The 24,705-nt window shown below is 38.1% G+C and overlaps 2 protein-coding genes across 2 annotated transcripts; both read right to left on the bottom strand.

The window, feature by feature from the left end:
- Window positions 1-9,018: 9,018 nt before the first annotated feature.
- Window positions 9,019-12,652, bottom strand: LOC112197916 (serine carboxypeptidase-like 13). The gene is made up of 14 exons (XM_024338882.2): window positions 12,336-12,652; window positions 11,718-11,863; window positions 11,437-11,513; window positions 11,204-11,326; window positions 11,024-11,126; window positions 10,834-10,871; window positions 10,618-10,719; window positions 10,424-10,510; window positions 10,178-10,333; window positions 10,003-10,074; window positions 9,767-9,891; window positions 9,549-9,662; window positions 9,371-9,425; window positions 9,019-9,250 (listed from the first exon to the last, which is right to left on the bottom strand). The coding sequence occupies exons 1-14, from the start codon at window positions 12,485-12,487 to the stop codon at window positions 9,167-9,169; spliced, it is 1,434 nt and encodes a 477-aa protein (XP_024194650.1). The 5' UTR covers window positions 12,488-12,652; the 3' UTR covers window positions 9,019-9,166.
- Window positions 12,653-18,043: 5,391 nt separating this feature from the next.
- LOC112197917 (serine carboxypeptidase-like 13) lies at window positions 18,044-24,090 on the bottom strand. Its single transcript, XM_024338883.2, has 14 exons — window positions 23,736-24,090; window positions 23,484-23,629; window positions 21,415-21,491; window positions 21,128-21,250; window positions 20,795-20,897; window positions 20,449-20,486; window positions 20,231-20,332; window positions 19,648-19,734; window positions 19,403-19,558; window positions 19,236-19,307; window positions 19,020-19,141; window positions 18,807-18,920; window positions 18,609-18,663; window positions 18,044-18,445 (listed from the first exon to the last, which is right to left on the bottom strand). Exons 1-14 carry the CDS (start codon window positions 23,888-23,890, stop codon window positions 18,362-18,364), a joined length of 1,434 nt encoding a protein of 477 aa, XP_024194651.1. The 5' UTR covers window positions 23,891-24,090; the 3' UTR covers window positions 18,044-18,361.
- Window positions 24,091-24,705: the final 615 nt, after the last annotated feature.

The following is a 24,705-nucleotide window of genomic DNA, read 5'->3' as shown; positions in this document are numbered from 1 at the left end:
AAACAGGATAGAATTGGCAATGAACCATGCTATAGGTGTGGAATCATTGGGTATTGGTACAAGAACTGCCAAGCAAGTAACATAGTAGCAGGCACTTACAAGAGGTATAGGGAGTCTAAAGAATAAGAGGCTCACTATATGGAAGAAGAATGCCATGACCTAGATGTCAACCTCACAATTGCATACTTCAATGGCAACAAAGAACTTGCTCAGTCAATGGATGTTTCAGATTTTAACTGATCTGCTTTATTTATTTTATTTTCCAAAAACAGTTGTGAAAGCATAATGCCTCATTTTTAATTAGACTATTACTTTTTTTTTTTTGACAGAGTAATAGAGATTTCATTTAATCCCAAAGCCAGAACGGCACATACAAATAAGCCCTATATGCTTGTACCCTAAATCAGTGGTCAAGCAGGTAAGGGAATACGGGTACCATCCACTAGTACAATGAAGCTCACTTATTTAAAAGCCTACAAAACTATGAAAATTCCATCAACACAAAGAAAATTACCGTGAATCTCTCTTCGTCAATGCACTCAATTGTGATTCATTAACTAGGTGTAAAAAGAACCCATAGCTTGTAAGCAAAACAGAAATAGTAGGATAAGTCAACCTTAAAGGTTCTGTAGCAGCATCAGACTTCTTATTCTTGTCCAAGAGGCCTGCCTCTTTTGTTTTTGGTCTCCACATTTTCCTTTTCTGCCCCCGGTTGGGATACCATCAAACCATCCGGAGTTTTCATCAAACCAAAAGACTTGGCAGAAATACGGGTAGGGAATTCCGGCATTTTCACTTTCTTAGGAGGCAAAAAACAAGCCTGCCTACCTTCCAACACTGCCTCCAGACCATGCTTCATCTTCTTTGGGGACACAGTTGGGGAAACTGGTCTGCCCCTCTTCTTCTACATAGAATCATCCAGTGATACCACTGCCAAGGTATCATCTACACTCACTGAAGACCTAGAATGGGCCTCCTTGATGACCACTAACCTCTTCTCCTTCCTAGGCCTGACAAACTGTACATCCGTAAACAGCGATCGTGCCACAGGAGATGGAATAGAAGATTGAAATTGAAAAGTTGCCCTGCCCAATTGAAACCTACCTTCAGCGAACTTGAGCACAGAAGCAGCCCTAGTTGCCTGGTTTTTCGATGGTGCAGGAACATTACACACCCCATCCTTATGAAAAATAAGAGCACAGTTCCGACACCTACCAATCAAATTCTCAAAGAAAAAATGGATGTCCTCCTCAATTCCTGGACCCAATCTCATTGTTTTTTTTTTTTTTTTTTCAGAAAAAAAGGTTTAGAGATATCATGTGAAACCCTAACTCGAATCTCCCTTTCATACTTAAAAAGCTTCTCATCCATATCAAGGTACTTCCCAGCCATAGATGCTATTTTCATAATGTTCTCCTTAGTCTCAAACAAAGGTGGAATGTTTGTAATACGTACCCAATATATTATCGACTACAGATCCACGTTGTCGATGGATGTAGCGCCATCATATTCTTGCAGGATCAGAGTAGCCCGATTAAGGTTCCATGCTCCTCCCTTCAAGACCTTTCTGCAGTCCCCACACTCGTCGAAGGAGAAGAGAAAACAGTCCTTTGGTTTCTCCTAAATCTGGAATCCCTTCTCAAGCATCCACACACACCGAAAATGGCGGCGCACATCCTTGAGAGCCACAATCTTTATGGTCAGAAAGCGTCCCAGCAGAAAAGCTTGGGTGGTACGCTGCAACAGTCCTGCGACCAGTTTGGTCATGTCCACCATGTCATCCCCTGCCAATGCAAGAGAGGATGCAAAGCTTGCTGTCATGCTTTCAATGGTGGCCATGGAGGAAGGCGGAGAGAAAAGACGTTAAAGAAGACGTCGAGTAAAGGCGCGCGGCTAAACTGCGCTAGGTTTATGGTTTTCTCACAGAGAGAAAAGTTTATTCGTTTAATTTGAAAATGAATTTAATTAGACTATTACTTGGTCTTAAAGTTTATTTCAATAATGGTTTGATGAATTAGATTTCTGAACAAGACCTTGATTTGATTATCGTTGGCTTATTAATAAATTTTAAATTTTATTCTAAAGCACTGAATTTATTCGACTTTTATTTACTACACATATTTACATGGTTCGAAATAGCATTATAAAGATGTAAAGCAATACATCTAGAAAAAGAAAAAATTATTAGAATGAAAAGATTGTCATTCTACCCAAATAGAAATACTCACCAAGAGCTAATCGAACCTTGTTAAGTTTCAAAGATTCGTGCCAACAGTTATCATGTAGAAACATACTGTGAGAATGGAACTGAATACCTTTATATTACCTCTAATGAATGTGGAATGAAACGCATTTTAGAGAAACTTATGAGTCAATCTAGTGGACTGTACCTCACTACGATTCGGATCATTGAATCCTATGCTGTCACCAACAATGAAATATGGGACAATGACTCATACAGCCTTTGGCATGACCGCCTAGGGCACCCTGGTCGTGACATGATGATCTGTATTTTAAAGAATTGACACGGACATCCCCTCTTTCGAGTGAAAAATAAAATAGGAGAAAAAACCGGCACACTGCAAGGTATTAGTCTTAGTACTGCTCAAATGCAGCCATTGCCTTCTGAAGTACCAGAAGCACTACCTCCCTCCCATTATGCCTTATTGACTATTTCAAAGGCACATCACTCGTTTTGCAAAGCCTGCTCTTTAGTAAAAATAGGATCGAGACATTCCTATGCTAAAGACACAAAACAAAGCATTCCATTCTTACAAAGGATATAAGGTGATATATGTGGACCTATCCATCCAGAATGCGGACCATTCAAGTACTTTATGATTCTGGTGGATGTTTTGACACGCTGATCACATGTCATTTTATTGTGCACAAGAAATGCTGCATTTGTAAAACTCCTAGCACATATTATATGCTTAAGGGATCACCACCCTGATCACCCTATCAAGTATATAAGGCTTGATAACGCTGGAGAGTTTACATCAAAAGTATTTGATGATTATTGCATGTCTATTGGGATCGATGTAGAGCATCTTGTACCTCATATGCATACACAAAATGGTCTCGCACATGCCACCATCAAAAGGCTACAGATGGTGACTAGGGCATTGGTTATGCACACCAACCTGCCTATATCTGCCTGGGGTTATGCAATATTGCACGTAGTTTTACTTATTTGTTTCAGACCCACTGCTAGCCAACCATTTTCTACGTACCAGTTGGTAACTGGATATGAGCCTGACATTTCACACTTACACATATTTGGTTGCGCAGTATATGTGCCTATTGCGCCCTCACAGTGCACCAAAATGGGTCCTCAGAGACGATTAAGTATTTATGTTGGATATGAATCTCTAACAATTATCAGCTACTTGGAACCCTTGACAGGCGATCTCTTTACCGCTAGATTTAAGGATTGTCACTTTGATGAGACAGACTTCCCATCGTTAGAGGGAGATAGGGAAAATGATTTTCCAAGGGAACGACAGGAATTGTCATGGTTTGTCCCCACTCTGTCTCATTTTGATCCTCGCACTTCACAAAGTGAAAGTGAAGTGAAAAGAATAATCGATCTTTAAAACGTAGTAGATTTGATGCCTGATGCGTTTATTGATATCGCAAAAGTGACGAGATCACATATACCAGCTGCAAATATGCCTGCAAGGTTAGAAGTCCCCAACAAGGGGCACATCGCCGCAGATAGAGGCACTGCAACCACACTCAGTGGAGGTGTGGTTGAGGCCCTGGCCTTCCCAAAGTGGCTCATGGTTCGATTGACACTCACCCAAGGAAGAAGAGGGCGAGTAAGGCACAAACCGATCCATTAATCATCAATATAGAGAATCTCTCTCTTGAGATTGTCTCTGATTATAGTTTATGTCCATGAATCAATACTAGAGGACGCTCCGATGTTTGAAATGATTCTAGAGAACAAAGAAATCTCAATGGATTATGAGAGTGCGTATGAGTTGATAGAGGGATCTTCCATACACATTGATGATGTATTTGCAAACACTGTTGCTCAAGAAATCATAGAGCTCGATGATATCAAACCACGCTCTGTTGCAAAATGTCAACAAAGAGCAGATTGGCCCAAATGAAAAGAAGCAATCCAGGTAGAACTAGACTCTCTGGCAAAGAGATAGGTACTTGGTCCGGTAGTGCTAATCCCACTAAATGTAAAGCCTGTAGGACATAAATGAGTCTTTGTCAGAAAGCATAATGAGAAGAATAAAGTCCCGAGGTACAAGGCTCGCCTTGTGGCGCAAGGTTTCTCACAACGCTTTGGAATTGACTACGAGGAGACTTACTCTCCCGTAATTAATAGATGTTATAACGTTTCGCTACTTAGTTAGTTTGGTAGTTTCCGAATGACTGGAAATGCAGCTCATGGATGTGGTTACTACATATCTCTATAGGGATCTAGATTCAAATATATATATATATATATATATATATATATATGAAAGTACCTGATGGCCTTACATTACCCAAATCAAGTGACTCTAAACCACAGAGTGCGTTTGCAATTAGGTTGAAACAGTCACTTTACGGATTGAAACAATCCAGGCGGATGTGGTATACCAGTCTAAGTGACTACTTGATGGGGAAGGGATATAAGAACGATGAATTATGCCCCTGCGTATTCATAAAGTAAACAAGTTCCGGATTTGCAATTGTAGCAGTATATGTCGATGATATGAACATAATAGGTACCCTTGATGAGTTAAGAGAAACCGCGAGCTACTTGATATCCGAATTTGAGATGAAGGATATTGGGAAAACTCGATTCTATTTAGGCCTTGAACTAGAACACCGAGTTTGTGGAATACTAATCCACCAGTCTGCGTATGTCCAAAAGTCAGGCGATTTAACATGGACAAAGCTCATCCTGCTAGCACTCCCATGATTAGTCGAAGTGTGAATGCAAGGAAAGATCCATTTTATCCAATGGAAGAAGACGAAGAGGTGTTGGGAGCTGAAATTCCCTATCTAAGTGCAATAGGTGCATTATTGTACTTAGCCCAATGTACTCGACCAAACAGTGCTTTCTCAGTGTTAGCTAGATTTAGCTCAGCGCCAACGCATCGTCACTGGAATGGTATCAAGAACATTTTTTGATACCTAAATAGAACCATTGACTTGGGACTGTTCTTTCCCTACAGATGGAACTGCAATCCTTAAAGAAAATGTTGATGGCGAAAGCGCCACTCACTACACCGAAACCCCAAATGATGTTTTGATTGGTTTTGCTGATGTTGGGTACCTCTCTGACCCACATAAAGATCATTCCCAAACTGGTTATGTATTTATGATTCGGAACACGACGATATCTTGGAGATCAACCAAGCAAACCCTTGTGGCTAACTCCTCGAACCACTCAGAGATCATTGCTCTACATGAGGCGGTTTATGAGTATGTATGGTTAAGAGATATCATCACACATATTCCAGAGACTAGTGGTTTGAGTTCTACCACTGAAGAGCCTACTTGCATTTATGAAGACAATGCAGCTTGCATCGAACAGATGAAGCTAGGTTATATCAAGAGTGATAACACAAAACACATATCGCCAAAGTTTTTCTACAATCAGCAACAACAGGCTCTCCTCAAGATTCAAGTGAATCAAGTAAGGTCTGAAGAGAATGTGGCAGATTTGTTCAGCAAATCATTGCCTAAGACCATATTTGAGAAACATGTGAAGAGCATAAGAATGCGAAGACTTTCTAAGCTCCTTTGATTAATGTAAGGATCAAGGGGAGGTGTAGACGTCAGGGGGAGTCTAACACACACATGTCATCCTCAAATGTAAAAAGTGCGTTGTACTATTTTCCTTCAACCAAGGTGTATTTTTTGTCCCATAGAGTTTTTATTGTTACTTAGCAAGTTTTTAGTGAGGCAATAACTCATGCACCATTTCGTCTTTGACTTGACACAAGGGGGAGTGTTAAAGAAAAAACACATTATGTGCCTTCGTCAAAGTGACTGACGAAGAGGGAATCAAGGAATTAGCGATTATCAATCTATCAGCATCGATTACAGATTAATCAGCATTTAATATCATCATTGTAATTGATATTTTCGTTGTAATTACCTCCTATATAAAGAGACTATTAATCCCTATATAAAGGGACTATTAAATGAAATGAATAGACCAATTTCCATTTTACTATTACAGTAATAGATTTTAATTAACCAATACCACTTTTTGAATCATTTTAGCATGTTGTGCATTGAATCTTCATAGCATCAATTAAGTTTGAATTTACCAGTAATCTGAAAGTAGGGGTAGACTTTGTTATTTGAAAAAATAGGACAAAAAATGACTTGAGGCATAGGGTTTTTGCGTTCTTGTTTACCTGGGAATCGACGGCATCCATGCATGGTTGCCTCTATTTCAATGGACTTATTGGTTGCAGATCTGATTTTCCCTTTGAGACATATTAAGGCTGGTCATTATAAATTCCCTACATGCAATTGGATTTAGTTTTAATGCTGCCAGTGAGTATTGGCCGGTCTCCAGAGGTTTCATAATTGGTCTTGCGGTCTTGCTCTTGCCATCGACTGTGGCAGGTTGGAACGAGTGGCAAGGAGCTTTGTTGGGGTCACTCTAAGCCCTAGGGGGATTAGGCTTTTGGACATCGATGTCATTATGGATTGAGTGGGCACATAGACAACTCTATTTACTGTTTGGAATTCTTAGGAAAGTTTCATGCCACCCTCGTGCAACATTGGCCTTGTTTGTTTCACATATCTGAGGCTCAGGTTCGGGAAAGAGTTGCACTTTTCATGTTTGTTGGGAAAATGATTCCTCGTAGAAGGAAAATAGAGGGAAAAATTCTCGTTGGGGTTCATTTTTCAATATTAATTGCACATGATTGAGATTAATTGTAGTACTAATTTTGTACTAAATTATCTATTTGTGAATTATAAATATCAATATGGATTCAAATTTGTACACCACTTTTATTTTGTAGTGATATCACCACACTATTAAAACCTATCAGTCAAATATAACGAAAACCAAGAGATAATTTTGACTGAATAGCTTAGATGTAACATTCACCTTACAAGAAGAAATTATATACAAATTACAATTGCACCTAATAAGACAAGTACTACTCCTAAGGTAAGTAGTAAACCTAATAATACTACATATATTACATAATAGTACAGATCACGGAATATTACAGAATATCTACATAAATAAAGTAAGTATGACTCACGGCAACACTCCTACTCAAGTTGGGGCATACAGATCACGAATGTCCAACTTGTCAAGTGAGTCATGAAATGCCTTACTCGATACTGCCTTTGTGAGAACATCAGCTAACTGTTCTTCTGAGTGGACAAAAGGAAAAGAGATAAGCTTAGCATCGAGCTTCTCTTTAATGAAATGTTTGTCAACCTCAACATGCTTAGTTCTGTCATGTTGAACTGGGTTGTGAGCAATATCGACCGCTGCCTTATTATCACAATACAAATCCATGGCTCGTTTGGGTTTAAATCCCAAATCACGAAGTAAATTTCTCAACCAAATTCCGTGACCCTTGGCGCAATGGTTTGTAGTACCATCTCCTGAGCTTCCAAATCTGAAGGCTGAGAACTAAAAATAGATTGGAAATAATCCAAAATAACTTTATCGATCCCATTCTGTGAATCCTGCCAGACACCATTGTCATCAAAGAGACCCTTGACTTTGTTTTTTTGTTGTCGATTAGAGGCTCTCTTATGGAAAAATGTGGAGTTCCTATCTCCATCTTTGAGCCATATTGTACGTGAACGTTGACGCCAGTAAGTCTCATCTATTGACATCAATTCATTCAATCTTCTGGAAAGTTGCTGCTTAGCTTCCTGGTCATCTTGATCAAAGGGCTTCTATAAGAGGGTGTTAAGCTGTGAGCGAACTACCTCCACCTCCTCCCTTCGGCTTCGGAAAATAGTGCGATCCCAAGTCAACAACTGGTTTCCAACTCCTCTTATTTTCCGACATAACTGAAGCATAGGGTTCCCATTATAAGACTCACTCCATACTTCCTCCACCTTCTGTGTAAAACCTTCATGAGCACACCACATTTCCTCAAAGCGGAACCGCCTTCTCCATCTCTCCAGCTGCGGCGGCTCACGACTCACCTCCAGAAGAATGGGAACATGATCAGAACGACTAGGGTGCAAGTTCACCACCCTAGAGAAACTAAACTCTGTCCTCCATGCTGGTGAACAAGTGCCTTTGTCCAAACGCTCTTTGATGCCGGGACTGCTCCACGTGTAGATACCACCAGCAGCTCCCATGTCTTCCAAGTTATAGTCTGACAAAGCTTGCCGGAACGCCTGCATCTGGCCTTGACTTCGAAGCCGACCGCCTGACTTTTCCCCCAGGTCCAAGATCTCGTTAAAATCTCCAACAACAATCCATTTCTCCACCGGATCACGGGCCAAGGATCGCAGTAAATCCCAAGAGACATGGCGTTGACCAGTTTCCGGGTGCCCGTAAAAGCCAGTGAAACGCCATTCCACGTTGTCTAGCCCTTTCACCATCGCATCAATGAAATACCTGTTCACATCTCTCACCTGGACAGAGATCGAATCATCCCACATCAATGCCAGACCTCCTGCTCTATCCACCCGATCAAAGTGAGCGATGTGAGGGAGTCCCACCAATCGAAGGAGTGTCTTATGCTGCTGTTTGGTGCAATGGGTTTCACTAAGAAACACCAAGCACGACTTGTGCTTCTGAATCAATAACTTGAGGGCATGCCGAGTTCCTCTGTTCACAATACCTTGGCAATTCCAAATCAAACAATTCATGGTGTGGAGGCAAGGTGTCGAGTACCTACTGAAGCCGGAGATCGGCACTGCAGAAAACCCTAGAAACAGAGGCGGCAACCCTAGTTTCAAAAAGTTCTCACTTTTTGTCCTTATACTATGTCTCTTATTTTATCGTTTTGATAAAATTGATAAAAAATTGCATGACTGTTATGTTGCTTTGTGCTGGGTTCATGAAATTGAAACTTTCCAAATTTTCCATTTTGAAGTTCCTTTATTTCTGCTACATATATAAGAACAAGACCATAAAGTCGTCAATTAATACAAACTTGCATATACGAGGTCGAATTACCAAAATTACAACTTCTACAATTCATTGTAGTTAAAGAGGGTAGTAAGCCATCCATCTATCAATCAAGATAGCAACTTCCTTTGGCTGGTACTCTGCGGCAAGGTGGCCTGCTCCCTGTACACATTCAACACAAAAAAAGGTTCAAGTTATAACCCCTTATGATACGAATAAAACGATCCGGACCGGTTCTTCTATCACATCATCGATTAACTGAATGACTCAAATTATACTTGCCTTCACAGTAGCAAATACCAAGGTGAAAAAATTATTTATTAACTTCTTCGTGTATCTGCATCAAACAAAATTTTAGTTGCCATGAGAATTGATTTAAAGGAGCAAGAAGAAAAGGAGCAACTTTAGGTAATCTCGGATTTGGATTAGCAGAGAAATAAGAGAGAGCTTTGAAACACACCCTTTAGTTTGTCCATCAAGGGACCATGTCCTCCAGTACTCATCCACAGTCAAATTCAGTATATTTATCCATGCTTGTGTACCAATATGAGGAACAGACATGTCATGGTCACCACTGTACAAGGTAAAACATTGTGCTATTCAGTAATGCTTCTCATATCTGCTAGTATGTGCAAAATGACAATAAATGCGTCCCTGTGTGGAAAGGTGGATTTTTACCTGTATATCAAAGCACGTAGGTCAGCCCTTTTTGTGAGATTGAGATGATAACTGAGAGAACTATTGACTTCATGAGTGTAACCCGTCAATGTGGTATTACATGGTTTCCATAACAATTTTGTGCCCTGATTAGAATCAGAAAAATGATTTATTAATTAGTGCATTACTTCATGCTTTTTTTCTTATTAATTGTGGGTGTACGATATAATGACTGATAAATTGCATATCAAACATACCATTCGGACACCAAGAGCATCTCGGACAGCTTTAGTGTTTGCCCAGATGTATAGGAGCATGTAATTATACTCCTACAAAATGAAAACCAATTAGGTGCTAATTGCAGAAGTTTACTGAACATAGAAGGGAAAAGTAACTGCATAAAACTTAATAATACTGGTATACAACACATACCCGACACCAAAGTGCGGGACCGTTGGTTGGTGAACTCAGTAAACCTTTGGACAACTCTTTGAGATATCTTCGAGCTGTGCTTATCTTCTTTGATCTTGGCAATGAAGTAGTACAGTCTGGTTCCAAGATACTGTTCTTATTTATATCCTTGATGAGCTGCAAATAGACATGTTTTCTCATTCTCAATGCCCATGATTCTAGTAACAAAAACTATTTAGACGATGAAGCAAATAGATGGGTTATTACCTGATCAATAGCATCGATATCAGCAATGCATGCGGCATTGCTTGAATTTACATTCACGTATTCACCATTGCAACTTGTTTTAGCCGCCTTCAGTTAATGTATAGAGATTATGAAATATGACAAAAGAACCACCAGATCAACAAACAAGACTAAATCCGAGTAAAGGATACTAGTTAATTTCAATGGCAATTTACCTTATAAAGTTGATCAGATACAAGAGTCAGCCGGTGGGCGTAAGGGATTACTGCATTACCATCAATAACTGAATCCGTTACTGGGTTCTGAAGCAGATATCCCTGATAACAGTTCAAGTGCACAAGAATGAACAAGTATTCACAAAAACTGAAAGCTACGATGTGTTGAACAACTAGAGCAAGAAATAACCAGTTTGATTAGTTAGATTTACCTACCTTGATATTCATTAGAGGCACACTTCCATTTTCGTTACCTGCAATATCATGAGGAAGTAGGATTAACCATAAGTTAATAACTTTACCAATGACAATGGTTTTTAACGTCAATGCTCATCATTTTGGTGAGTAAATATAGAGAAAGAAAGATAAAAGACTAGTTATAATTGGCTGAAACATGTAAATATACCATCTACTATCTTTTGTACAACCATCGGAACTATTAAGCCACTGAAAGATTCACCACTAATGTAGAGTAGATTTTCCACATATGCAGGGTGTGCCTCCAGCCACTGTGCAGCAACAAAATTTGTCAAATTCAGCCACTACATGTGACTTTCTGTTAAAAGATAAGTTTTAATACATATACCTTCTGGAGGAATTCATAGCCTTGTGCCGCATATTTATATTCATCCACATAGTAACCATCTTGGGTTGTTGAATAGGAGAATCCAGTACCAACTGGTGCATCCAAGAATATGATGTTGAGTCCCTGAGAAAAATTACAATCAGAACTTTCGAAAGGGTATGTACACACACACACGTTTTTCAAACCAATACAAAAGGACATAGAGCACAAAAAACATATATGACGCGGATCACCTTTGTCCATGAATAAGGGTTGTCCTCAAGTGTTGGTAGGCTCCCGTTGTAATGTGCAGAATTGAAGGATAATGGACCTATGTATCCAAAGCAGTACTTATGCCGAGAACATTTTAATCAAAACAAAATCAAGTCCAATTTTAGTGGAGAGATACATTGCCTCCTTAGTCCTAAGGTCACCTAACCATATTACAGTCTAAGATGAGAATAGGAAATAGTAAAATTTGGTTTTCCTTGCTATGTGAAAAAGGAATAAACAATATTGAGGATGAGAAAAGTACCACTCTCAAAGAAAAAGCCGTGGAGACCAGAGCAACCCGGACCTGCACCAAATCGTAACACAAGTGGATCTTGTGCAGGGCTTCTCTCAGACTCGACAAAAACGTAAAATAGCTGCACTTCTTCATTGTCACCTACGCCGATATATCTAATGCACAAAAGATTATCAAAATTCCTATAAACACAGTAGATTTCTCATGCATTACATAGATATATACACCGGAATCAGAAAGTACATTTCTCATCAATTAACCACAGTTTCATCTTAAGAGAGATACACACACAAAGAACACTTTTACATAATGTAATTGCTGCTATTTACACTTACAGTAATAAAAACTGTATGTCAATAACACTCAAATTCATCCCTTCAATCTTTATGGCTTTCACCTAATATAGACTTATACATTACACCAACAACAAACAGGTTTTCATCAACAGAGACTCCATAATCCATTCATCTAAAAAGTAGCAAGTCATATACTAAACAACTTGTGACATGGTATTGCCTAAAGCTTGATGAAACTCCTCTGAGACGTCATTTCATCGAACAGGTTGTGCTCACCCCAAAACAAACATTAAAACGTAAGAACAGAGTGAAAACAGAGGCGAAAGCTTACCCGGTTTCTAATGTGAAAGGAAGATCTCCAGAGTAACCGGGTAGAGTGGTAACGATTTTCGTAGTGATGTTTGAAGCTGAAGCTGAAGTGATTAAACCCAATAATGTCACAAGTAGACGCAAGCCCATGAACATATTCATTTTGGGCAACATTCAAAAAGCTCTCTCTCTCTCTCTCACTGTCTCCAGAAGCTGCTGCCCTGTAAATTTGATCAAACTCCAACACTACATTGTTTATATATTTTGAATAAACTATGTTTTCCCACCAAATCTTCTTTTATTTTTATCAAAATCAATATCCAGAAGAAGAGAAGGTCTTGTGTGGCAAACTAACCAAAATGTAGAAAACGTGCCTGAAACTCATTAGTATATAAATGGTCAGTATGACTTTTGGTTGATATACTTGTAATTTACAGTACCCAGAAACTCGTATTTCATATTAGAAGAACGCCAACTTTGGTTGTAGCTGCAAGTCAAATATTGACTATGTGGTCAAGTTCACAGACCCTGCCATGTTACACATTTCATTTGCATTATATCCTCCCCCGACAAATCTAGCCACATCAGCTAGCAAACAGAAAAAATCTACAGGGGAAAGTGTTAGAACTTAGAAGGGAAAGTGCCGTCTCATTCCCATCGAGCCGCTGATCGAGGAAGCAGCTAGCTCATCGTCAGAGTCACAGCACGTAAAGTGTTAATTAGCAAGGAAGAGGAGCATTGATCGATATGCATCTAAAACTGTCGGCAGGGGCTTGATAATTGATATATATATATATATATATATATATATATATATATATATATCAGAGTAAAGACAAAGGATAAAGCCGAAAATTCTTCTATACACGGTGGTGTAAGTCGACATACAACAAATATGTAATTTCAGCCATGTATATGTGGGGTCAGTTATTTATCACTCAAAACCATCCAATGTTAAGCTTAAAACAGCTGTTCGTGAATTTTAATGTTGATCAAGGTTACAAGTAAACATTGGATAACCACTGCAAGTGGCGTAGTGGTTCTTGCCTAGTTGGGTGTACTCCTCAACCTAAGTTCGAATCTCGAAGCTGTCAAAGTGATCAGGCATTGTGCTGCAATGTACAGTTGGAATATGAGGTACCAATTTCTAGAAGACGAGAAGATTATGTGGCAGTTTAACCAAAATATAGAAAAGGAGCTTTATGGAATTATTATATGAATTATCTTCATCACTTTTGGTTGATATAGAATAGATGTCCTGACACTATTATTTTTATGTGGCAGTTTAACCAAAATATAGAAAAGGAGCTTTATGGAATTATTATATGAATTATCTTCATCACTTTTGGTTGATATAGAATAGATATCCTGACAGTCATTATTTTCATATTTATCATACTATATATGGTTGTAGCTGCAAGTCAAGTTTTGGCAAAGTGGTCAACAGCCTAAACTCACAGCTACCGATCATATGTAAAGAATGTCATTTATTATCTTATGATGCCACATGAGCTAACACAAGTGAGATTTTTTTTTTTTTATCAGATAAACAACTCAAATGCTATAACTAATTATTCGTAAGTTGAACTCACAACCTCCCACTTATAAAGGGGAGACTATGCCACTAGACCAAATGATACTAGGCAACACAAGTAAGATTTAAATTTGTGACATCTATCAATATTTTGTCATAACTAATTTTTGCCAAAATATATGATTCAAATAGTGTAATATGTCCAAATGATAACTGTTAGCTGTAGAATAAATTAGTGAGTGCATTTATACTTTTGTTTAAACTAGACTATTTTCTATATCTGATCGATCTTAAAGAAATTGATTGAACAGGGGAAATCGGCCACAAGCAAAAATATTTATAAATATATATATATATATATATTTAAATTAGCGAGTGCATTGACACATGTGATGAAATTGGAAGTGTAAGAATACCAATAATTTCATGTCTGACAGTATAAGAGGTAAAATGAAAATTAACATGATGTTTTAGGATACTAGAATGTAAGAGAGATTGATGAGAGAATTATGTGTGTATTTATAGATAATAAGAGCCCTATATATAGGAATTATAAATGTACAGTTCCTTCGAGCACAATGATTCCTATCCTAATTCGGAGTAGGAAATCTCTACTATTACAACTATAGAACTAATCCTAATTTGACAAGGCATACTAATATTCAACATTTTTCAACACTTCCCCTTGTGCCGCTCAAACTTGGTGATGACACTTCAAATGTTGCCTCGTTAAAAACCTTGCTCGAGTAATAAAAACCTTGTAGGACAAAAACAGCCTCATGGAGGAGAAAAACAATACAACACGTCATTCACTTTTCGAAATCAAACATGTGGATATCCTGTCTCCCCCTAATGTCGATATCTTTCCCCCGATTGCCATAATCATGGGAGTTCGGATAACTTTCTCAATCCGATGCTCTTCACATGTTTCTCGAAAGTGGATTTAGGTAATGACTTAGTAAATAAGTCCGCTACATTATCCTTTAATCGGATTTGATCTACTTCAATTTTTAGAAGTGATTGTTGTTGCTAATTATAAAAGAACTTAGGTGATATATGCTTGGTGTTGTAGCTTTTGATGAAACCTAATTTCATTTGTTCAATACAAGCTACATTATCCTCATAAATGCATGTAGGTTCATATGTGGTAGACTTTAAATCACAAGTTCCTCGAATATGTCTAATTACAGACCTTAGCCATATGCATTCACGCACGGCTTCATGTAGCGCAATAATCTCCGCATGATTCGAGGAAGTATCAACAAGGGTCTATTTTGTAAACCTCCAAGATATCGCAGTGCTTCCTATGGTAAATACACAATGTTCTAAAAAACAGCCTAAGCGCTAAGCGGTAAGGAACCGATCGGATTTTGGCCTAGGCGTTACCCTTAGGCGCTGGGCTACTAGGCGTCGGCCTAGGGGGGCTAGGCGGGGACTAGGCAGCCCTAAACCCTATTTATTCTATATTTTGACTATTTTTATATTTATAATTGATTTTTAGACTTTAAATATTTTTATTTATAATATTATAGGTCATAAAAATAATTTAAAAATAAAAAAAAATAAAAACCACCTAGTCCCTGCCTAGGCTCCCACCTAGGCCCCTAGGCTCTAGTCCCCGGGTCACCGCCCGACTAGCCCCTAACGGTTTTTAGAACATTGTAAATACATAACCGGTTTGGGAGCGACTTTTGTGAGTGTTAGAAAGATACTTTGCATCAGCAAAACCCATCAAAACATCACCATCATTTTGATATAATGAAGGAGGGTGAGTTTGGCCACCCTTGGTAGCGACGGCGGCAACGTTGCCGGCCATGGCATTTTGGACAGTGGCACTTGGGCCAATGTGGTCCGATCTCATTCTTCTGTCATTCCTTTTCTCTCTGTAGGGATAAAACAAGACTATATCAATAGTACCTTTTAAGTATCGAAAGATTGTCTCTACACTAGTCCAATGGGGCATGCTGGCACAAAGCTATGTCTACCTAACAAGTTCACTGCGAATGAGATGTCGGGTCTTGTGCATTGAGCTAAGTACAATAATGGGCCTATTGCACTTAGATAGGGCAATTCGGCCTTTAGTAATTCTTCATCCTCATCCTTTGGACGAAACGGATCTTTTTCGGGCTCAAGACTACAGCCGATCATGGGAGTACTCACAGGCTTTACTTTATCTTCATTAAAGCGCCTTAGAATTTCTGAGTATATGCAGACTGATGGATCAAAATCCCATCACTACGGTGCTTGAGTTCTAATCCGAAACAAAACCGTGTTTTCTCAAGATTTTTCATCTCAAATTTGGATTTCAAGTATTTAGCAGTTTCCTTTAACTCATCTAGAGTTCCAATTAGGTTCATGTCATCAACATAAATTGCTACAATTGCAAATCCGGAACTTGTTCTTTTAATGAACACGCATGGACATATTTCATTGTTGATATATCCCTTCCCAATCAAGTAGTCACTTAGATGGTTATAACACATCTATCCAGATTGTTTCAATCCATATAGTGGACGTTTTAATCTAATAGAAAACGCACTCCATGGTTTAGAGCCACTTGATTTGGGTAATTGAAGTCCATCTGGAATCTTCATATATATCTCTGAATCTAGATCCCCATAGAAATATGTTGTAATCACATCCATAAGCTGCATGTCAAATTTTTCAGAAACTACCACACTGACAAGGTAGCAGAACATTATTACGTCCATTACGGGAGAATATGTCTCCTCGTAGTCGATTCCAGGGCGTTATGAGAAACCTTGCGCCACAAGGCGGGCTTTATATCTAACAACCTTATTTTTCTCATTACGATTTCTAACAAAGACCCATTTATGGCCAACAAGCTTTACACTTGGGGGTGTCTATGTTACTGGCCCAAATACCTGTCTCTTTGCTAATGAATCTAATTCAGCCTAGATCGCATCTTTCTATTTTGGTCAATCTGCTATTCGTTCACATTCTTCAACTGAGCGATGTTCGATATCATCATACTCTATCATTCCTTTTGCAACAAAATATGCAAAGGCATCATCAATAGTAGTAGCGTCTCTATTCAACGTCTCATGTATACTAGTGTAATTCATGGAGATCTCTCTATTCTCTGGAATTGGTTCTGACATTGGAGTGTCCCCCAATGATGTCTCTTGGACATAACCATAATTCAGAATTTTAATCGAAATTAAGCTTTAGACAAGTAGTAATTACTCAATCGTTTCGGTAACTCCAATTAAGCATGACCAGAAAAGTAAGAGGAGATGTCGGTGGAGCAAACCTCGCTTAAGTACCACTTATCTCAACTAATTTCCTAGACATCACACTTAAGTGGATGAACCTAGTTGCGAAAAAGTTATAACCAATGTCTTTGTTGACAATAGTTTCCAGAGTTTGGATTTAGAACTAAACAATGACGTTTAAATAGTCAAATTTTGATGTTTACGAACGCTTTTAGTCCGTAGCTTACGAACGCTCTTAGTTCGTAATATTTCGATGCTCACGAACGCACTTAGTCCGTGGTTTACGGACACTCTTAGTTTGTATATAGAGTGAACTCCCCACGGTTCTGCTTTGAGAATTGAACCCACGTTACAGAAAGGTGAGATGAAGAAGAAGGGAGGTTACAAGTCCCCGAAGAAAAAGAAGGAATTAAAGTACGGAAAGCGAGAACTTTAATATAAACACTTACTTGTTGATTTGGAGCTTGAAACCTTGATTCAGATACTTGCAATAGAAGATGACCGGAGCTGCTAAGCTTGGCTGGAGGCTTCGGAGCTGGCCGAAATAGGAAAAACTGGCCAAAATAGTTTATGCCGGTTTTCTGGAGGAGGTGCAGTGGCTATAGCGGTCGGTTCGGGGGCTTCTAGACCAGTTCTAGAGAATTTGATTCGGGTTCCTAAATCCTGAGATCGACACGTTACTGCTAGCAAAATTTGGCGGCAATCTAAGGTCTGGAAGTTGGTGAACCGGTGGAAAGTTTGCTGCAGATGATTTTTAGCTTCCGGTGGCCGGTTCGGTGTATTTTCGGCCAGTTCTGGTGGTTCTGCTGCCGGTTCTGGACTCCTAGTGTTGAGAGCTTCAAGGTGTGTGGCGGGGGCTGAAAAGGTCTCAAGGTTTTGTATTCGGATTTAAGATTTTGACTATTTGTGGTTAGGGCTCGTGCTGATAACGTGTTTTAGGATACTAGGATGCAAGAGAGATTGATGAGAGAATTATGTCTGTATTTATTGATAATATGAGCCCTATATATAGGGATTACAAAGGTACAATTCCTTAGAGCACAATGATTCCTATTCTAATTTGGAGTAGGAAATCTCTACTATTACAACTATAGAACTAATCCTAGTTTGACAAACCACACTAATATTCAACATTCTTCAACACCTGATTCATAACATATTATTTATTTTTTAATTACTTTAGGCTGATTGCTGATTGTTGTTGAGATGGAGAAGATGAAAATAAGAGAAGGTAAATTGTGGTTATTATTTTCGTTCTCATACTTCAAGACATAATAATTAGAGAGGGAAGTAAGCCATCCATCTATTAACCATGGCAGCGCATTCCTTGACCTTTGTCTCTGCAGCAATGTGGCCTCCTCCCTGCACACAACACAAAAATTTATCATCTGTTGGAGAATAAAATCAAAAGGTTTACGCAATATTTTTTATTTTAGGTCTCTGCACTCGTTACCAAAAGAGTTGGATTTTTCCGATTGGACTATGTTCTTTTATGTCACATCATATTGATTCAGATTATACTTGCCTTTACAGTCGCATATGTCAAAGTGATATATTCATTGATCAACTTCTTCGTGTATCTGCATTGAAAATTTGTTTATTGCTGTGAGAACTAATTCCAGGTAGACGAAAATGAAAAGAGAGCAGCTTTAGCTCATCGGAGAGTTAGATATATCAGTTAAAATAAAATAAAAGTACGAGGAAACTTTGAAAATTAACTCACCCTGCAGTTTGGCCATCAACTGACCATGTCCTCCAGGATTCATCCTCAGTCAAATTCAGTGTGCTTATCCATCTTTGTGTACCAATATGAGGAACTTGCATGTCATGATCACCGCTGTATAGGAATACACTGTCCTACTTAGCAATGTTTCTCATATCTGATAGTTCAAAGTCGACCATAAAAAATTGTGTGTGTGGTTGTTTCGAATTATACCTGTATATCAGAACACGTAGATCAGCCATTTTTGAAAGACTTTGGTGATAAATGATTACGCTGGTGACATCTTCGGTGTAGTCCAATGTCGTATTACAGTGTTGCCAAAGCCTTTTCGTGCCCTGGTTCACAAAGTAGGGAAAAAATGATTCAGTCCAGTGAGTGCTATGTTGATAATGACTCGTAAATTGCATATTAGACAATGAACAAACATACCCTTCGGACACCAAGAGCATCTTGAACACCTTTGTTGTTAGCCCAAACGGTGTTGAGCATGCTACGATAACTCTTGAAGAAGATAAAAAATTGGTTGCGCAGTTAGTGGTTATGAGAGGAACATTGTATACATTTGTTTAAATATCGAGAGAAACAGAGATGCTTACCCGACACCAAAGTGCTGGGCCGTTAGGTCGTGATCTTTGTAAACCGCTAGATGTTTCCTTGAGATATCTCCGGGTCAAAACCATTTCCTTTTGTGTAGGTAAACCATTACTACATAATGGTTCCAAGACATGTAATGTATTTATGTCACTAGTTAGCTGCAAATTTGAACACATAATAAAACTCAGTAACCACAATAATTTCAGTTTAAGGAATGAAGTGAATAATATGAAGTACGTCCTCTTACTGCATCAAAGGCATCAAGATCTGCAATGCATGCATGATTGCTGGAATTTACAGTTACATATTCGCCGTGGCAACTTGTTTTAAGTGACTGCAAAGTATGGAAATGACAATCTCAATTAGAAGCAAGTCCTTATATATAACATATGAATTTTAAGATGTTAGATCATTAATTAAGCAATACTTTGAGCATGTAGAACCAACTTCTTCTCTCGAGGCTATAGTGTCTTATCGGTCAGTGTCTGATCGACTCCGTTAAACAGCCTCTTAGTAGTATACAGAGCCAATTAAACTATACTAGCTAGGTTCTTAAGTGTGGGTAAGACTATAGTATCTTAACATTTCTCATACTTATCCTATTTCATCTAATATTTACCAATTTGAGGATTTATGTTACCCACTTCGACAACTTATGTGGTAATTAGGAAAAAAATTCTCGTTAAAGTAATAAGATCCTCATTAGAGTAAAATAAGTTTTCGTTTGAGTAATTAAGTCTTTAAAATGGTAATTATGTATATCATATGCCAATATATATCGTAGAATTCGCCATTAAGTACTTATGCATGTCAGGGAGGGATTTATTTACCTTATATAGTTGATCTGATATAAGAGACAGCCGGTGAGCAATAGGAATTTGTGCATTACCATCGACTGCTGTATCAGTTACTGGGTTCCCAATCACATATCCCTGATTAAAGTTGAAAGAATCGCCCACATGCAGAAAGTCAGAAACTATAATGCTAGAGCAATTAAGAGGAAAGCCACTAAATTAGTAATGTAGCTTTTATGTTGAGATTCACTTACTCTGAAATTCATCATGGGGATACTTCCATTTTCATTACCTGCAATACATCGATGATCAAGGGGAAGTAAAAACCATAAGATGAAAAGAAAAGCATCAAGGAAAAAGTAGAGTTCTTGTTTCTTCTCAAGCACTTGCAAGTTTGTAGTGTTAACATAGTGGTTGATGATCTTGCTAATTTAGGATTTAAAGCGTACAATTGCATCATTTAGTAATATCTGCAAGGACTTATAGATTTTAAAGGTTATGCATGATATTTACTTATTTAGAATATGGGGGAAGCAACAAATCTTACTTTCAAGAAAGTTTATTTTCGACATAAAAAGAGGAAAATTTATAAATGTGTACCATTGACTATTGTTTGTGCAAGCATGGGAACAGGCATTCCAGAGTAGGAGTCACCACCAATGTAGAGTATGTTTTTCAGGTACGTAGGGTGTGCATCTAACCACTGCATAACCACAAAACTATCAAATTCAAAACGGACAAATTTGTGCAGGTCTCAAAAGAATAATGTTATCTGATCGAACTAGTTTTAGACAACATGACATGATTTGATGGGGCAGTTAGCCACTGGTCTACTAGCATCATTCAATGTTCAATTGTCACATCAACTAGTTCATATGTGATATGCATTTAGGGTTTAGCTACCAAATTTCAGAGATTCCAAATGTAACTAACCTTCTGCAGAAATTCATATAGTTGTGCCACATGTTTATAGTCGTCCATTACATAACCACTTTGGGTTGTTGAGTAGGAGTATCCAGCACCAACAGGTGCATCCACGTATATGAGGTTGAGGCTCTAAAAAGAAATAACATCATTAATTCGAAATTGTATATACTTGCATATATTCTTTATTACTGACAATCTTTTTTATGTATCACTTGAAAATTATTTCATGTCACAGTTGATATGACATAATCCATATCAGACTTATAAAACAATATATTATATTTAATAGGTACCTCTGTCCATGTGAAAGGGTTGTCGTGAAGTGTTGGTAGGCTCCCATCGTATTCACCATAATCGAAAAGTAGTGGACCTATGCAATATATTGATTATATGTCAAGTCAATTTCAACACAATTCCATAATTTAGATAAGCTAGAAAACAATAATTATATGAAACAATATAGATTCTCAGTGAAGATAGGGCTATAGCTTTGGCTCCATAGAACTCAATTATTGAAGCTCGTGACCCGCTGACGGTTTTTATGAGACAAATTAGGCACAAGTCTTCCTTTTTCGTTCAAACGTTAATATCATGAATTTTTTTTTTTTGAAAATAAAATAACTATTAAATATTAAATCCTCTTAAGCAACTAAAGTTTACAGTGTCAAACAATTAATCCGGAGAAGCTTCAGTAAAGACACTACTGGTTCAATTTACATCAGTAGATATATTATGGCCTAAGTTTGATATTGCATCTGCAACGAAATTCGCTTCTCCAAATATATGCATTCATATCATGAAAGTTTCAAGTTGTTTTTTTTTTATGCCATTTTCGAGTTTGGTATATGTTTGCTTGAAAGAATCACGCTCTCTCTCTTCAACGTTTTTCTAAATGTGATTAGTCATGTCAAAAGTTAAACTCGAAACTGCATATCATACAAACAAACACCATACTAAGAATCCAAGAGGCAGCTCAAAAGTATGTATGTGTACGTGTGTCTCTGTGTGTGTTTGCTTGAAAGAATCACATTCTTCCTCTTCAAAAGTATGTATGTGTACGTGTGTATGAAAGTTTTTTTTTTTTTGAAAATAAAATAACTAATAAATATTAAATCATTTGAAGCAACTAAAGTAATCCGAAGAAGCTTCAGTAGAGACACTACTAGTCCAATTTACACCAGTAGATATATTATGGCCTAAGTTTGTTATTGCATCTGCAACGAAATTCGCTTCTCTAAATATATGCGTTGATATCATGAAAGTTTCAAGTAATTCTTTTTATGCCATTTTCGAGTTTGGTATATGTTTGCTTGAAAGAATCACGCTCTCTCTCTCTTCAAAATTTTTCTAAATGAGAGCTTAGTCATGTCAAAAGTTAAGCTCGAAACTGCATACCATACTGATAATCCAAGAGGAAGCTCAGGGCCGGCCCTGAGGGCTGCCACCTGAGGCAGCCACCTCAAGCCACCTGCTCTCGGGGGCCTCCGGAGTTTCTGTATATAAGTTATAGATAATATATATAGTATTGTTTGCTCTAATAAACCAGAAAATGTGTGTTGCTCTAGCGGAAGGAGAGATAGGTCACATTCACCTTCACCAAGGTTCGAATCACGCCTGAGTCACTTCTCAAAAAATTTTCAATCAATTAAGAGACTTAAGTGGGGCCCAATTTCTTTCAGTTTTTTAACCTTTTTTCTTTTTTAAATCACTTAAGGCAAAAATTTTGTTGGACCCGTGGCCCAGCCCTTTTTTTTCCTTTTCCTTTTCAATATAAACCTTTCCTTTCTTTTTTTCATATGAATAACTATTCCTTTTCTTCTCCATATGGAAAACTAACCCAATTAAACCCTATATATTGATTGTGTATGCATAGAAAATTTCTCACATCAAACAAGATCGATTCTTAATACATTAATTTCATATTTACTTTTATTTAAAATACATGATTTTATATTGTTATTTGGCGCAAAAAAAAAATTTATACACATATATATATAGGAGGCCACATTTTAATTTTTAGCCTCAGGCTGTTAGAATCTCAGGACCGGCCCTGGAAGCTCAAAAGTATGTATGTGTACGTGTGTCTCTGTGTTTGTTTGCTTGAAAGAATCACATTCTTCCTCTTCAAAGTTTTTCTAAATATGAGCTTAGTTAAGCCAAACTTAAGCTCGAAACTGACTACCATACAAACAAAAAATCATATTAATAATTCAAGAGGAAGCTGAAAAGTATGTATGCGTGCGTGCGTGCGTGCGTGTGTGTGTGTGGGGCGCGTGGGGGGTGGACATAGATCTGGTTGGTGTACAAAGATAACCTTGATAAGATCGACGAACAAGAGATCAAGCTAGGATGAGAAAAGTACCACTCTCAAAGAAGAGTACAATCTGACCAGAGCAACCAGGTCCTGCTGGGATCCACAACAGCAGAGGGTCCTGTGCTGGAGTTCTCTGAGACTCGACAAAGTAGTAAAATAGCTGCACTTCTTCATTGTCACCTACACCAACGTACCTATATGTCATATACACGCACAACCAAAACGAACTCATATCATCAGCACTACTGTATATGAAAAATAGGAAAAATGAGGCTTGCTAGTGGAAGCTAGCTTACGTACCCAGTTTCGAAAGAGAAAGGGAGGTCGCCTGAGTAACCAGGTAGTGTGGTAATTGTGGTGGTAGTGACATTGGCCGAAGAAGTTGAAGCAAGTATGAGAGTGAAAACAAATGCAAGAAGTAGTCGCATACCCATCAATTTCGTCATGGTGGGCATGGTTGTACCCTGTAAGTACAATTCCCTGACTAGATAGCGATCAACCAGGTTGATCAAACGCTAAAACCTGCAGATAGCTTGTATATTATGTTTGCCGCAGATTGAAAGGGACCTTTGAGCTGCAGATTGACATGTATGGTCCCTGAAGCTCTTGGCGTGTATATAGTAGTACATATCCCGTATCAGGCAACAGCGGGCAAAAATTTGGTACCAGCAAGTCAAAAGCCACACAACTAAAAACTCATCCGTCGGTGTGTACTAGATCTGTAGAATGCAGTAAAATATATCGATCCGAACGTCCAACATGCAAATTTCAAATAAGACATAATTAAAACAAACCTGTGAATAATTAACAGATGCCAGATTTGCTGGTTTGCATTCTCAAACTTGCACACAGCTTTCATTTGCCAACGAACAAGAAAGCGAAGCCAAAAAAAAAAAAATGGCCACCACAACGAACAACAATCACACTTAAACTTAATTAAGAAATTGCATCGAATTAATCCATGTTGATAATTCTCATTTATTTGTAACCAAAATATTTACTTTGTCAACAACTCGGGTCTCGGGACGAGCAATTGGTCAGCTCTAAGACTTGCGGAATCGGACCTAACAAGGACAGATAGCTAACTTTGGGCTGAGTTGCAGCCAATACGCCCTCAACCCTCCAAATAAAAGTTTGAATTTCTTCAAAATTATTGAAATTCTCGACATTTTCATAATTTGATCTTACTGACACTTAATTGATATCTAAGATATCTCTGAAACGAGATTTTGTTGAATGCGGACAAATATTTGTTGATATTTATTGCAAT

The sequence above is a fragment of the Rosa chinensis genome, chromosome 4, assembly GCF_002994745.2.
Source record: "Rosa chinensis cultivar Old Blush chromosome 4, RchiOBHm-V2, whole genome shotgun sequence".
Lineage (NCBI taxonomy): Eukaryota > Viridiplantae > Streptophyta > Magnoliopsida > Rosales > Rosaceae > Rosa > Rosa chinensis.
The sequence above is the reverse complement of the archived record's forward strand: the minus strand, read 5'-3'. Positions and strand labels throughout refer to the sequence as shown.